The sequence below is a fragment of the Macrobrachium nipponense genome, chromosome 40, assembly GCF_015104395.2.
Source record: "Macrobrachium nipponense isolate FS-2020 chromosome 40, ASM1510439v2, whole genome shotgun sequence".
Classification (NCBI taxonomy): domain Eukaryota; kingdom Metazoa; phylum Arthropoda; class Malacostraca; order Decapoda; family Palaemonidae; genus Macrobrachium; species Macrobrachium nipponense.
Window position 1 is genome coordinate 49,774,819 of NC_061101.1, and position 12,629 is coordinate 49,787,447.

The 12,629-nt window shown below is 52.5% G+C and overlaps 1 protein-coding gene across 2 annotated transcripts in view; it reads right to left on the reverse strand.

The window, feature by feature from the left end:
* Positions 1-12,629, reverse strand: part of LOC135212147 (UBX domain-containing protein 1-like) — a 178,873-nt gene that overhangs the window by 60,821 nt on the left and 105,423 nt on the right. The window contains exon 6 of one of the 2 annotated variants that reach the window (XM_064245559.1): positions 7,716-7,740. The exons of the other annotated variant lie outside the window; for it this stretch is intronic. Coding sequence (XP_064101629.1) covers positions 7,716-7,740 — 25 coding nt within the window. The remainder of the gene's footprint in view (positions 1-7,715; positions 7,741-12,629) is intronic. 2 annotated transcript variants of the gene reach the window in all.

Below are 12,629 nucleotides of genomic sequence, written 5' to 3' on the forward strand. Positions count from 1 at the left end.
CCTCCTGATGACCTCACGCAGCCAGGACGAAAGAGTGTTCTTTGATACTTCTTTCTGGTGACCCCGGTGCTAACGAAGAGGCGTCGACACTCAGGCCCGAGGTGTCGAGTTCTCTTCAGATAGCGCCGTAGCGTCCTCCAGGACAAAGCAGCATCTCATCCGCATCATTATCGGCATGAAATTCCCGTACTCTCTTGCCGATGCCAGGTCCAGCAAAGAAGAGGGGCTTGTGAGTTCCCTGGGTGGGCAAGACCTTTCGAAGCTCCTCCTAAGTAAGGAGATCTCGAACGAGTTCGAGATGTCCAATCCCGTCAAGTTTCAGGACGAGCGTCAAGGCGGCTCGTATCCTTTGACTGTGGGAACTGAGAGGAGCTTCTCGGCGAAGAAAACGAGGAAATCCGCTACCTGCTGAAGAGTGGCTCTGAGAGGAGATAGGCCCCGTCTACGACACCAACCACAGAAGACGGCCGACTTCCCCCTGGTACACAGCTGCAGAGGACTGACGGACGTTTCCAGCCATCTCTGTTGCTGCGCTACGAAAAAAGCCTCTCGTTCGCAAGAGATGGTGGATAAACAGCCAGCCGTGAAGACGTAGGGACTGGACTGCTCGGTGGTATCGCTCGACGTGTGGCTGGGCGGAGAAGGTTGTGCCAAGGGGGAATCTCTCTCGGTTCTCTTGCGAGAAGAGCCAGCAGGTCCGGATACCAAATGGCCTGTGGCCATTTGGGAGCCATCAGGATCATCCTGAGATTCGGGGTGACCAGTGCTCGACTGATCACCTTGCGAATCACGGGTGAACGGGGGAAAGGCATAGGCGAAAAAGGTTGTCCCACAGGTGTTGAAGAGCCTCCTCTGCAGCTGCCCATGGGTCCGGCACGGCCGAGAAGAACACCTGGAGCTTCCTGTTGTGCCGGGTGGCGAACAGATCCTCGGACTGGTCGCCCCCACAGGTCGAAGAGCCTTTCCGCCACGTCCTGGTGTAGAGACCATTCGGTCCCTATCCATTGATCCCGACGGCTGAGCGTGTCTGCTACTACATTCCTTCCCTGGAATGTAGCGTGCCGACAGCTCTATTGAGTGTGCCTCGGCCCACTCGTGCACCTGCCGAGTCAACTGGTACAACGGGAGAGACACTAGGCACCCCCTGTTTGTTGACGTAAGCCACCACCGTGGTGTTTGTCGCACATCAACACCACTGAGTGTCCCATCAAGCGGTCCTGGAACTCTTGGAGAGCGAGGAACGCTCTGCCTTGAGTTTCAGTACATTGATGTGAAGGTGCTTGTCGTTCTCGTACTACCACTCCTGAAGTCAGCAACTCCTCCAGGTGTGCGCCCCCATCCCTCGGTCGATGCGTCTGAGAGCAGCTGCATGTCCGGGGGAGAGTGCGCAGAGGCACTCCTCTTAAGAGGTTCCTGTCGTCCAGCCACCAGGCTAGGTCCTGCCTCACTCCTGTGTCAGTGACAATGGAAAGCTTGTGGGGGGATCCGTCGCCTGTGACCAACTCTCCTTTAGTCTCCCTGAAGAGACCGCAGGTGAAGACGCCCGTTAGGGACTGCCTTCCCGAGTGACGACAGGTGTCCGATCACGACTTGCCATCGCTGAGCTACCCGTTCCTGCCGAGACAGGAACTGGTTGGGCTGCCTCCCTGAATTTGCTAATCCGCGAGTCTGCGGGAAGACTCGCCCTGCTACCGTGTCGATCAGCATACCCAGGTACTTCATCCTCTGCTTGGGCTCGAGATCGGACTTTTCGAAGTTTCCCAACGATCCCCAGATCGCGACAGAACTCGAGCAGTCGATCCCTGTCCTGTAGCAAACTGCGAGCGGGAGCTCGCCAGGACTAACCAATCGTCGAGATACCCATCAGACGTATCCCGTGCGAATGGGCCCAGCAGACACACCAGAAGTGAACACTCGCGTGAACACCTGTGGGGCGGTTGAGAGACCGAAGCAAAGTGGCCTGAACTGGTACACCGTCCCTTCGAGGATGAAGCGGAGGTACTTTCTGGAGGACTGATGAATGGGTATTGGAAATACGCATCCTTCAAGTCACTGAAAGCATGAACTCGTTCTCCCTGATAGAGTCGAGCACTGAGCGTGCCGTCTCCATCGTGAACGGGTCTGGCGAACCAACCGGTTTCAGGGGAGAGAGATCTATCACCGGGCAGCCTAGCCTCCCGTAGACTTTTCCACAGGAAGAGTCGACTGTAAAAGCCCGGTGATTGATCCGTGACGATTTCTACAGCTCTCTTGCTCAGCATGGTCTTGATCTCCTGTCTCAATGCTACGTCCTTCGATGCCCCTGGAACGTACGCCTGCTGTTGGACCGGGTTGGAGGTGAGGGGTGACGAGATTCGAAGGGTAATAGATCTCCCTCCCGAAGGACATCTACAATCCAGGTCTCGGCGCCGTACGCTGCCAAGTTGCCCAATGGCTGGCCAGGCACCCCCCCACTTCCGGCAGCAGGTGAGGGGAACGCCGTCCTAGCGTTTCCCCCCTTTCTTCGACTTCCTCCCAGAGCCTCCACGGGAGGAGGAGGGCTGGGAGGAGGGCTGGTTACGGCTCCCCTTGCTAGAAGTCGAATGAAGACAGAGTCATCCCCGGGGCTTCGACGCAGCTACCGTCTTAGCCACCGAGGAAGCGCTAGCCGAGCCGTTAGACTTGGCCGCAGTCCAAGGCTGCCTAGACGCCTTCGAGACTGCCTGGGAACCAGACGGTCACTGTCGTCAGTGCGCCGTCTGTCCACCGCAGCGTCCACCATCTCTCCTGGGAAGAGAGAGTGGAACTCCGTAAAGGTCCGTTGCGAAGTCCCAACGCCGCTTCACGCCCGGCCGCCCTGGAAACCCGAGTAAGGACAGCGTCCCCTTCGTCGGAGAACAGGTGGCCCACAGGTTCACCGTCTGGTGGCAAGGAAGGAGATGGCTCCTCCCCCAGACTGGCAAAAGTCTCCTGAAGGCCGAGTCATCTTCGGGAGAAATTCCCCCGGAGTTGGCTGCGACCTTAGATACTGTGAGGGACCTCAGATCTAGCCAGGAGACGGCCTGAAAGCTGCCATGCGGTAGATTCCAGGCCGAATGTCTCTTGCTGCGAGAACCACAGGTTCTCGGACAGGAGCTGCTGCAGAGACACACCCGAAGTCAGCCTGGCTAACTCCGGGTTCACCTGTTTGGGCGGCATCGGGTCTTCAGATGGCACGTAAAAAACGCGCTGTCGCAGCAGAGGAGGTGGAAGCAGCTTGCTCGACCTGCCAGACTTGAGCGAACCGTCTTGTCCGGAGACAAGCGATTCAACCTGGTCCAGCCACTGAGTCCGCCAGCTCAGAACGCGGCAAACCCACCGTCGGTCTGGGTTCCCTCTTCGGGCCCCAGAACGACTCGAGCCAGGACGTGGGCTCGGATGGTGGGAGCCGCGATCCTTCCGTGAGGATCGTTGTGCTGACGAATCAGCGCAATAACCTCGCAAAGTTCCTCTGGATCTCAGGAGTGACTGCTTCTGCGGAGTCGGACCGTCCAGTCCCTCAACAGGGGCAAACTCCCGAGACCCTCCTCCCTGAAGGAGAGGAGCAGCGACAGCCCCTCTCGGTCTCCTCCAACCAACCTGTGCGTACGACCTGGCTGGTCCGAGAACCGAGCCTGGTGCGTACGACGCGGTGGCGGGATCCTGAGGGGCGCACCCCTCACGATCACTCCTCAATACCCTCGCCCCTCCCGGGTGTAACCCGAGGAGGTTGAAGGTATGGGAGAGGAAGACCTGACGCTCTCTCCTCGCTCGCTGGTAGAACCAGCGGGCTTGGAGGACTGCAGGCGATCGCCAACCCGCGGTGGCGATCGAGCTGCAGACCTAGTCGAGCCGTCTCGCTGTGGAGAACGGCTGGACCGAGAACAGCGGCCCGGTCTCGTGTGTCAGAGGAGCTGGTGCTGGTCGCCGTACCCGATCGCTCTCTGTGAGAGCGACGGTCAGGCGACCGGCGAGCTCCACGTCAGGTGAGATCGTGCGTATCCTCACGGTGCGTCAGTTCGCTGGTACCAGCCGTGGCTGGTGCCGGCGAACGGGGACCTCTTCCCAGCCTCAGCCCGTGGCCGGTCATGGACCGTCACGTCCGCCCGGGTAGCCAGCTGCTCGCCGCGAGAGCGAGAGCTGCCTGGTGAGAGTCGCGTGAGCGGCTGTCACCAGTCTTCCGCTCCGTGCCGTGAACCTGACGCTGAGCGGACTCAGAGGTCTGGTTCCTGGCTGCACGGTCGCTGGTAGGCGACCGTACACTCGGTACCTCTCGCAAACGAGCGGCCGAGCCGGACCCTGCTGCTGTGGCCGAACCACTGACAGCAGGTGAGGAAGTGCCGGTGTTAGCCGGCACCCCTCTGGTCCCCGTAGTCTTCTTCCTTGCGGGAGAAGAGAGACGGGTCCTGCTCCCGAAGGAGCAGGGCGACCAGCGGAAGAACCCCCCGTCTCACCAGAGCGAGACGGGCCCTTAGAAGTTCCCGAAGGAGACTTCTTAGGGGGGGGGAGCGACCTTCTTCTTCTTCGGCAGGGGAGCCTTAGAAGACGAAGGGGAAGAGGCGGCAGACGACGAAGAAGACGATGAAGACGACGACGACACCTTCTCTCTTCTTCTTCTTCTTCGTCAACCTTCTCAGGACCGACGTCAGATCTGTCATCCAGAGCGGAGCCGGGGCTGCTGTTGCCGAAGCAACAGGGCCCGGACGCACCTGTCCGAACAGATCAGCATCGGGAGCAGCGGCGCAGGAAACAGGAAACAACATCAGCAGGTGCAGGCATCACAGGAACGGCAGAAAACCGCAGGAGCAGGTACAGGAACGGCAGCAGTGGTCCACGTCACGTCCGTGGACAGCAGCTGGGCAGGTACGGCAGGTACGGCAGACTGTGTAGGCGGTCTAGATGGCGGACCAGCGGCACAGAACATCCTAGGTTACCGGTGGGAGGTCCAGGGGCGAGCTTCTTTCGGGCACACGAAGTCCGGTCGCGGCAGCACGGCAAACACAGGCGGCGGCATCACACTCCCCGAGTTACGGCGACTGGCCCCTGCAACCGATGTAGTGGGTGCACAGAGGACCGCGTGCTGGGTGTACACCAAGTGAGGAGGTGAAGCGTAGCCGGGTGTTGTAATGGTCGTGGTGGTGGTCGTGACCGTTGCATGGGTGACCGCCACGGAGCCAGCGAGATGGTAGAGCAGCCCCTGGACACTCGGCACGCCCTGCAGCCCCAACGATGCCCACACCTGTCCGAGGTCATCCTTCGCGGCAACCGCACCATGAGGAGGCAAAAGTCGGGTGATTAGGGGGATCCTCTACCCGTTCGCGCGAAGACGAACGGATAGAGGACCCAGAGTACAACTCGACGTCAGGGTATCTAGCGCCCTCCTCCACACTCGACAAGTCAGGAGAGGAGAAGGACCTAGAAACCCCCCCCCGAAGGGGAAGGCGCGAGACGTGGAAGTTGAGCGGGCGGCAGGAAAGAAGACGAAGTGTCCGTCACCAAAGGAGTCGCGGGAGAGCTTTCCGACGACTCCTTTGCAGGCCTTCGCTTCCTCCTGCCCTCATACAAAATCCACTGCGCCTCCGACCAATTAATAAACACATTACAAGGCTCGGCTCGGGAGCATTCGCGCCCCCGACACCGAGCACACAAATATGAGGGTCTATCTCCGGGAAAGAGCGGAACTTCCCGCATTTACGCCCTTCGGTACCCGGGCATAGTCTCCGTGGGGTAGCGAGGCGAGGAGATTCCATCATTAATTAATTGCAGTTCAATTAATATGAAAAGAGAGAAATGATTAGTACTTACAATGAATTCTTTCATACACAAACACAACCATATACTCAAGAAAGCAAACGACGAGAAGCGGGCAGAGAGCGTCGAACACACACGTCATCGCTGTGAGGCCGAAAGCAAAAGTGGTTTGTTTACCTCCCAGTCGCGCGCGCTGCGCGCGCCTGTCGGACAAGCAGTTAACTACCGAACCCCTTGTTCGAAAGCTTACGACCTATCCAGCTGCCGCTAGTACCTTCCTATTGTAAAAGGACCGAAGGTTTGTATGCCGTGTCGGAACAAAGAGGCGAGCACGGAGCATGCTGTCTCCATTGTGAACCAAGTCTGGCGAAACAAATCGGTTCAAGGGAGGGAGATCTATCACCGGTCTCAGCCCCCATAGCCTTCACCAGGAAAAGGAGGCTGTAGAACCCCGGCCCGGTGAAGGATCTCGGACAATTTCCACAGCTCTTTTTCCCAGCATCAATAGCACTTCCTCCTTGAGTGACAGATCCTTGGCAGAACTAGGAACATATGTTTGGAGATGGACAGGACAATCGGTGAGGGGTGGCCTTAACTCAAAGGGCAGAAGATATCCCTCCCAAAGGACATCTACTACACAGGCCTCAGCTCCATAGAGCTGCCATGTTGCCCAATGGCTCGCCAGGCAACCCCCCACTGATGGCAGCAGCTGAGGGGGAACGCTGTCCCTAGCCTTTCCCCTTCTTCCCCTTTCGCTTACCTCCCTTCCCGCGAGAGAAGGAAGGTTGAGAGGGGGCTGTTGCTCCCCTCTTGAAGTGAAGAAGGAAGGCTAGGTCTTTCCTTGTGCCCTTTTCAACGAAGAGACAGTCTTGGGGGCAGAGGAAGAGCTAGCTTGGCTTTGAGGCCTAGCCACAGTTGCTTGAGACAGCCCAGATGTCTTAGCAACTGCCTGGTGGACAAGACGGTCGCTGTCCTCAGCTCTCCACTTGTCTATCTCTCTAAGGAAGAGAGAGGAGGAACCCAGCAACGGTCCATTTCTAAGTCCCAATGCCGATTCTGGACCAGCCACCATGGTTATATGAGTTAGGACAGTGTCCCTCCTCCTAAGAACCCAGGTTGGCCCACAGGTTTGGCAGTCTGGTGACCAGGTAGGAAACTGCCCTGCCGCCAGAGTCTTCTCCAGGAACTATCGATCCCGAAGTAGCCGCATCCTTGGATACTGTGAGGGACCACAGATCCAGCCAGGAGACGACCTGGAGGACTGCCATAGCAGTAGCCTCCAATGCCGCTGCCTCTTGCTGTATGAACCAAAGGTTCTCCAACAGAAGGTGCTGCAGAGGCAAGCCATGAGTCAGGCGTACTAACTCCGGATCAACCTGGTAAGTCGGCAGTGGGTTCTCCAAGGGCAAGTAGAAGCGCCACTGACGAGGTAGAGGAGGAGGAAGTAACTTGTCGATCTGATGGCGCTGAGAGAACTATCTTGTCCTGAAACGTTTACGTCCAGTCAGGCAGGACTCCTGACTATCAGACAAGCAGTTACTGCCTAACTACCTTGTTGTTATTCTCTTATGACCGATCTTCCAGCTACGCTGAAAGTAATTCCTTATGTAGAGGACCGAGGGTTTGTATTACGTGTAGGAACAATTCACTTGAATAAAAGTATGCTATTCACTTGAATTTAAACTAGTACTATGCTCAAAACCTTCACCGATTTGAAAATAAAAAAAAATTAAACCTGGAGTCTGGTTGTGGTGTATTCTTTCTTTTGACCAGATTGTGCAGGTGCAGCAGGTGTGCTAGTACTCTTAGTACTCTGAGTTGACTACTGGCTGAGCTTTGGCTTCAGAAGTCTCTGCCTTGTCTGGAAACATTTCTTTTTCTGGCTAGTCGATCCTCTCAATCTGTTCTTTTACTTTCTGGCGGGCAAGTTTATCCTCCAACTTATCACGTCTCCTCTTCTTCGGTGCCCTTCTTATCTCTATCTCTTGCATTCTGAAAGTGAATGAAATACAAGGCTTACACATATTTATTGCAAAACTTGACTTTTAACAAACACTACTGTTTTAAAAAGAATTACTACTTCCTTTACTGCTACGTGAACATCATAATAAATTTTTGGGAAAATTTTCATTGGTACTATCTACTTTCAAAAATTATAGGTTAACTGATACAAAACCATAAACCTTTTGAGCGAAATACAATATATTCAAATCATCTGCAGAAGCCCAACTTCTGAAATCAATACGTCACAATAAATATGATATCCCCTTTAAGAATCTTTAGCAAGGATGTACAGGCCATGTCTATCTCTCAGACTGTGGCATTCTGCCTGTGGGAAATGCAACAAGCACTATTTTTTGGGAAAATAAGTGTGGTCTGTATGTAAACAGAGTTCTATTGTTGACTAGTCTTCACAAATGGGATAATGGGTGTGCAAACTACTATGTAACTGTGCTTAAACACACATCTCTTCTTAGATAGGATACCGTCAGTTCTAATATGATTTTAACAAATCTATTGTGGGTAAACTGTTTTAATTCGTTAACTGGTTCCCCATTCTACAATTCTGCTATTTATTCATTATATCAGGCATCAGTAGTGCCACATACACTGCAAATATGATCTAGCTTTGCTTACTGCTGTTTTATCTAACTCTTTATTCCCTGTAATACCAACATGTGCAGGGATCCAGTGTCATTCTCCATTCTAAATTCACTCTTTAGATACATATCAGATCTACCTTTTTCAATTACACAAAAAACATAATTGTGAGTTTTCCAAGATTTCTGGAGATCCATCACTCCTTGGGAAATGTTTATTGTCTTATTCTGCCAAGCACTGAATATTGTTCCATTGTTCATCCCTCAGCAAATGACTCGAATCTTAAATTATTGGCCACAATCCACCATCACATACTATGTATGTAATGCAGTTGCCTTTTCAATACCACAAAATTTACTCTTAGTTATGTTCCAGCTATAACCTAATACATATAGTACTGCAGTACTATATTAGGTAACTTGGACCTAAGGAAGTTCAAACTTAATGCAAATGACTTTGTTTAGAAGTCTGACATGAGTCTCACTTCATAGGTTATTTGTTATTTGTCATTCATATATATTTTATGTTACTTACCCTATCTGTTGTTAATATGACAATTTGTCCAAAATTGCATTTTTCCTAACTATACAAACCTGAGGTCCTTTTACAATAGGAAGGTAACTAGCGGCACCTGGATGGTCGTAAGCTTTCGAACGGGAAGGGGAGTTCGGTAGTTAACTGCTTGTCTGACAGTGCGCGCTCCACGCGACGGGGTGGAGGCGAAGAATCACTTTTGCTTAGGCCCAAGCAAAAAATGCAAAGTGAGGGGTGGCATGAGGTGAGGGACTGTGTAAAAGGACTCAGGTTTGTATAGTTAGGAAAAATGAATTTTGGACAAATTGCATTTGTTCCGACACGGGATACTAACCTTTCGGTCCTTTTACAATGGAAGACTCACTTCTTGGTGGGAGGAATCTGAGTCTTTTGTGAACAGACGGGTGTTCGCCCAACCTTGGAATGCCTCCCTGGTTGTAAGAGCGAGTGATCAGGGGGTGTGCACCGCAGATCAATGGTCAGACCTCTGGACCAAGTACTAAGGAGAGAGGCCAAGCATATCTCTTTTGTACCACAGCAAGGCAAAGAACTTGTTCCTGTTTGCAAGAGGCAACATTAAGGTTATGGGTTTGTCTCTTGTTGGCTTCCACTCCCCCCCCCCCCCCTTTGTTGGGGGTTGGGAATTGGTGGATATTCGCTCCCATCCCTAGTGAAAGGGATACGATGGGGCTCTGTCAAGTAGCTCACCTGCATCTCGTCCTTATCCAGCAGGGTGACGACTGTATCCCTCTACCCACAGGTGAGGGGGAGAAAAAGATGGGAAGAGGAGCCAGTCACACTCTCATTCACTCATCCATCTTACAGTCACACCAGGACTCGATGCTGTTCAGCCTGCGAGGGTCTGGGTTTAGCTACACGTGTTGAGCAGCCACCACGGGTCCCAAGGAAAAAGTATCCAAGGACCCGTGGGCAATATCCCGAAGGTAGAAGGAGGTGCATGTGGTCTGTTGTACCAGACCCCTGCCTTCAGTACCTGTGCCACGGAGAGGTTCTTGCCTGATCGTGAGGGAAGAAGAACCAATATCTCTGACTTCGTGGGCTCTCGGACAAAGGGTGCGGATGTTATCGCTACCATCAGCTTCGTACGCCCTCCTGATCACCTCACGTAGTCAGAAGGAAAGAGTGTTCCTGTACTTCTTTCTAGGTCATCCCGGTGCTAACGAAGAGGCGTCAACACTCAGCCTGGGGTGTCGAGTTTTCTTCAGATAGCCCCGTCGCACCCTCACAGGACAAAGCAGCATCTCCTTCGCATCGATGGCGGTGAAGTCCATTAGGGAGGGGATTGTGAAGGACTCGAACGATCGTCTTAGGGACCAAAGGGTTCTGAGTCTTCGCTACGAAGTTTCGGTACAAAATCGAGCGTCACGGATCCATCCCCTGGATGCTTGACTTCGCAGGAAAAGTCATGCAGTTTCCCTAAGAAGAAAAGAAGGGAATAGTTGCATGACCTATCCCTCTTCTCGACTTCGGTGATGTCCAGTACCCATACTGGACCTTCGCCCTTTAAAGGATTATGCCGAAAGACCAAACAAATCATATATTTGTTTATAACCGATGCCGGACGGCGAGGTGATGATTCTCTTATTTAAGGCATGTGCCCAACAGGCTAAAGTCAATTGCCTTCTAGAGGACCGAGGTCCCTGATGGCAAGACATTCTCATAGTTGAATGTCAGCTAAGGAGAAACAAACACTGTGCCGTTGAAGACGAAGGTGGACAGTGAATGCAACCTACGTCTTCACAGCCGAATCGAGAGAAGGATTCTCAAGATTCTTGACCCTGGTGCTTACAAATGACTGAAAACACTAACCGCTATTTCACTGCTGTCCGGTGAGGAGTCGTAGTTGCAATGAAAGCAGGGCGTTTTTCAGTAATGAAAACACAGGGAATTACTGACTGAAGAACTGCTTCTCATGGGCTGAAATTTTGAAAGTAGAGCTGGCAGGTCGGGTGGGAGTAGGCGATGTCTTCCGATAGATCTGTTAATTCAAGGGTGAACAATGAACAATTGCACACCTATGAATACGAGATATTTTGAAGACAAACTCAGATATCTGAAGAAATCATTCCGCATTATCGCAGTGCGATGCAGTGGGAGACTAGTACAAGATTTCTGTTACCGTGCGGTAAACAGAAAGATGAAAGAGTCCAAGAGATATCACGCTTGAAAATTCTTGCAATGTCGAAGGCGATGTAAATCGAGCGTCACAGCAGTACATGGTCATTCATGTATGCGAGAATCCCCGTTAATCAGAGACCTAAGTCTGTGATGTTGGGCAGAGATACGGTTCAGTAGTCAATCAATGCAGGGGAGAGAGACATAACCGACCGTGCATCTCGGAGAGCAGCTGGTACTGATCTGCTATCGAGCAGTCCAATACACAGTTAGCTCTCACTGACTCTTCATCCTGAGCTGCCAGTTAATCCTTTCCACGAAGGAATGTGTTCGGCTAGAACCATCGAGCATAAAAAATACGCTCAAGCAATTATATTTAAACAAAACGGATTTCGGTCAAATACAAAAGCTGAGTTGGTGTCGTCATGACAATACCATAAGTATCTAAAATCGAAGCTGGTAACTCCTGGGAGGTTGCAGGCAGTCCCGAGTTGCAGTTCAATTAGGATACTAGTCGTCTCAGTCACAATCCGTAGAGATAACTTACGGTATGCGCCTACACCCCGGACAATTCAATTGCTTAACAGAATCAGTCGCGAGGGTAATCTCATAGTATATTTGTAGGTTTCTGTACAACGATCTCCATCTTAAATTCTTTTCCCTTCGAGGAATGAGAGTAAGATTGGAGATCGACCGCCTTCATTCTCTATCAAGAGAGTGAAGGAGAAGTCTTCCCGAAGGAGAGCTTCAATGGTGAACAGAATACCGAAGACAATAGTTCAAGCCAAACTGGATGTTCCCGTACCGTTCTACTCTATTACCAGGGTTGGTCGCCTACTGTGAGATATTCTTCCTTCAGCAGCAGTGCTTCTTTCAAACGCTAGAAATTCCAGGAATTCGAGCATTCGGCGAGGTTCCCGATTATCGTTGGTAAAATTATTGGGGATTCTCGTCTAGCCCACCCTGGACCGTGGTTTCGCCTAAGTGTTTGGAGATCGTAAAATACTCGAAACACTGAAGAGTGCTAGAAATTCAGCAGAATTCTAAGCACTTGGCGAACCCCCCCCAGAATTCGTCAAACGATCATCGGTTGGTGGTCTTCCCGATTCCCGTAGAAATCGAGGATGGGGCAGGATCCTTCCTCAACGACGGGGGACTTACGTCAGGTAGGACCCGAAGGTCCCCCTGGTAACGTAGTCCCCAATGTGGGATCCTACAGCGAACTCTCAGCAGGATCCCTCCCCTTTCCCTCATAGCCGTAAGGAGAGAGGGAATGGGGGAGGAATTGGATACTCGCTCGCCTTCCCAGCGGAACTAGCAGTTGGAGAAGAGAGTAGGAGCAGCCATCACCTTGCGGCGATGGCCTTCCAGAGTCTGGGAAAACGTATCTGTCAGGAGAAACGTTTCCCCGAGGAGGGTTACGAACTCGCACTGTAGGTAAGGGTCTGCCGCCACTGTGAACGTCGTCTGGGTAGGGCAGATCAATACCTGACAGGAGAGAGCCGATACCGTCCTCCGACGCACGTAAAATCGCAGCTGTCGCAGTAGTAGGAGGAGGAAGTAGCCTTTTCGGTCTGAGCGAGCCGTCCTGTCCGAAGACGAGAGACTTC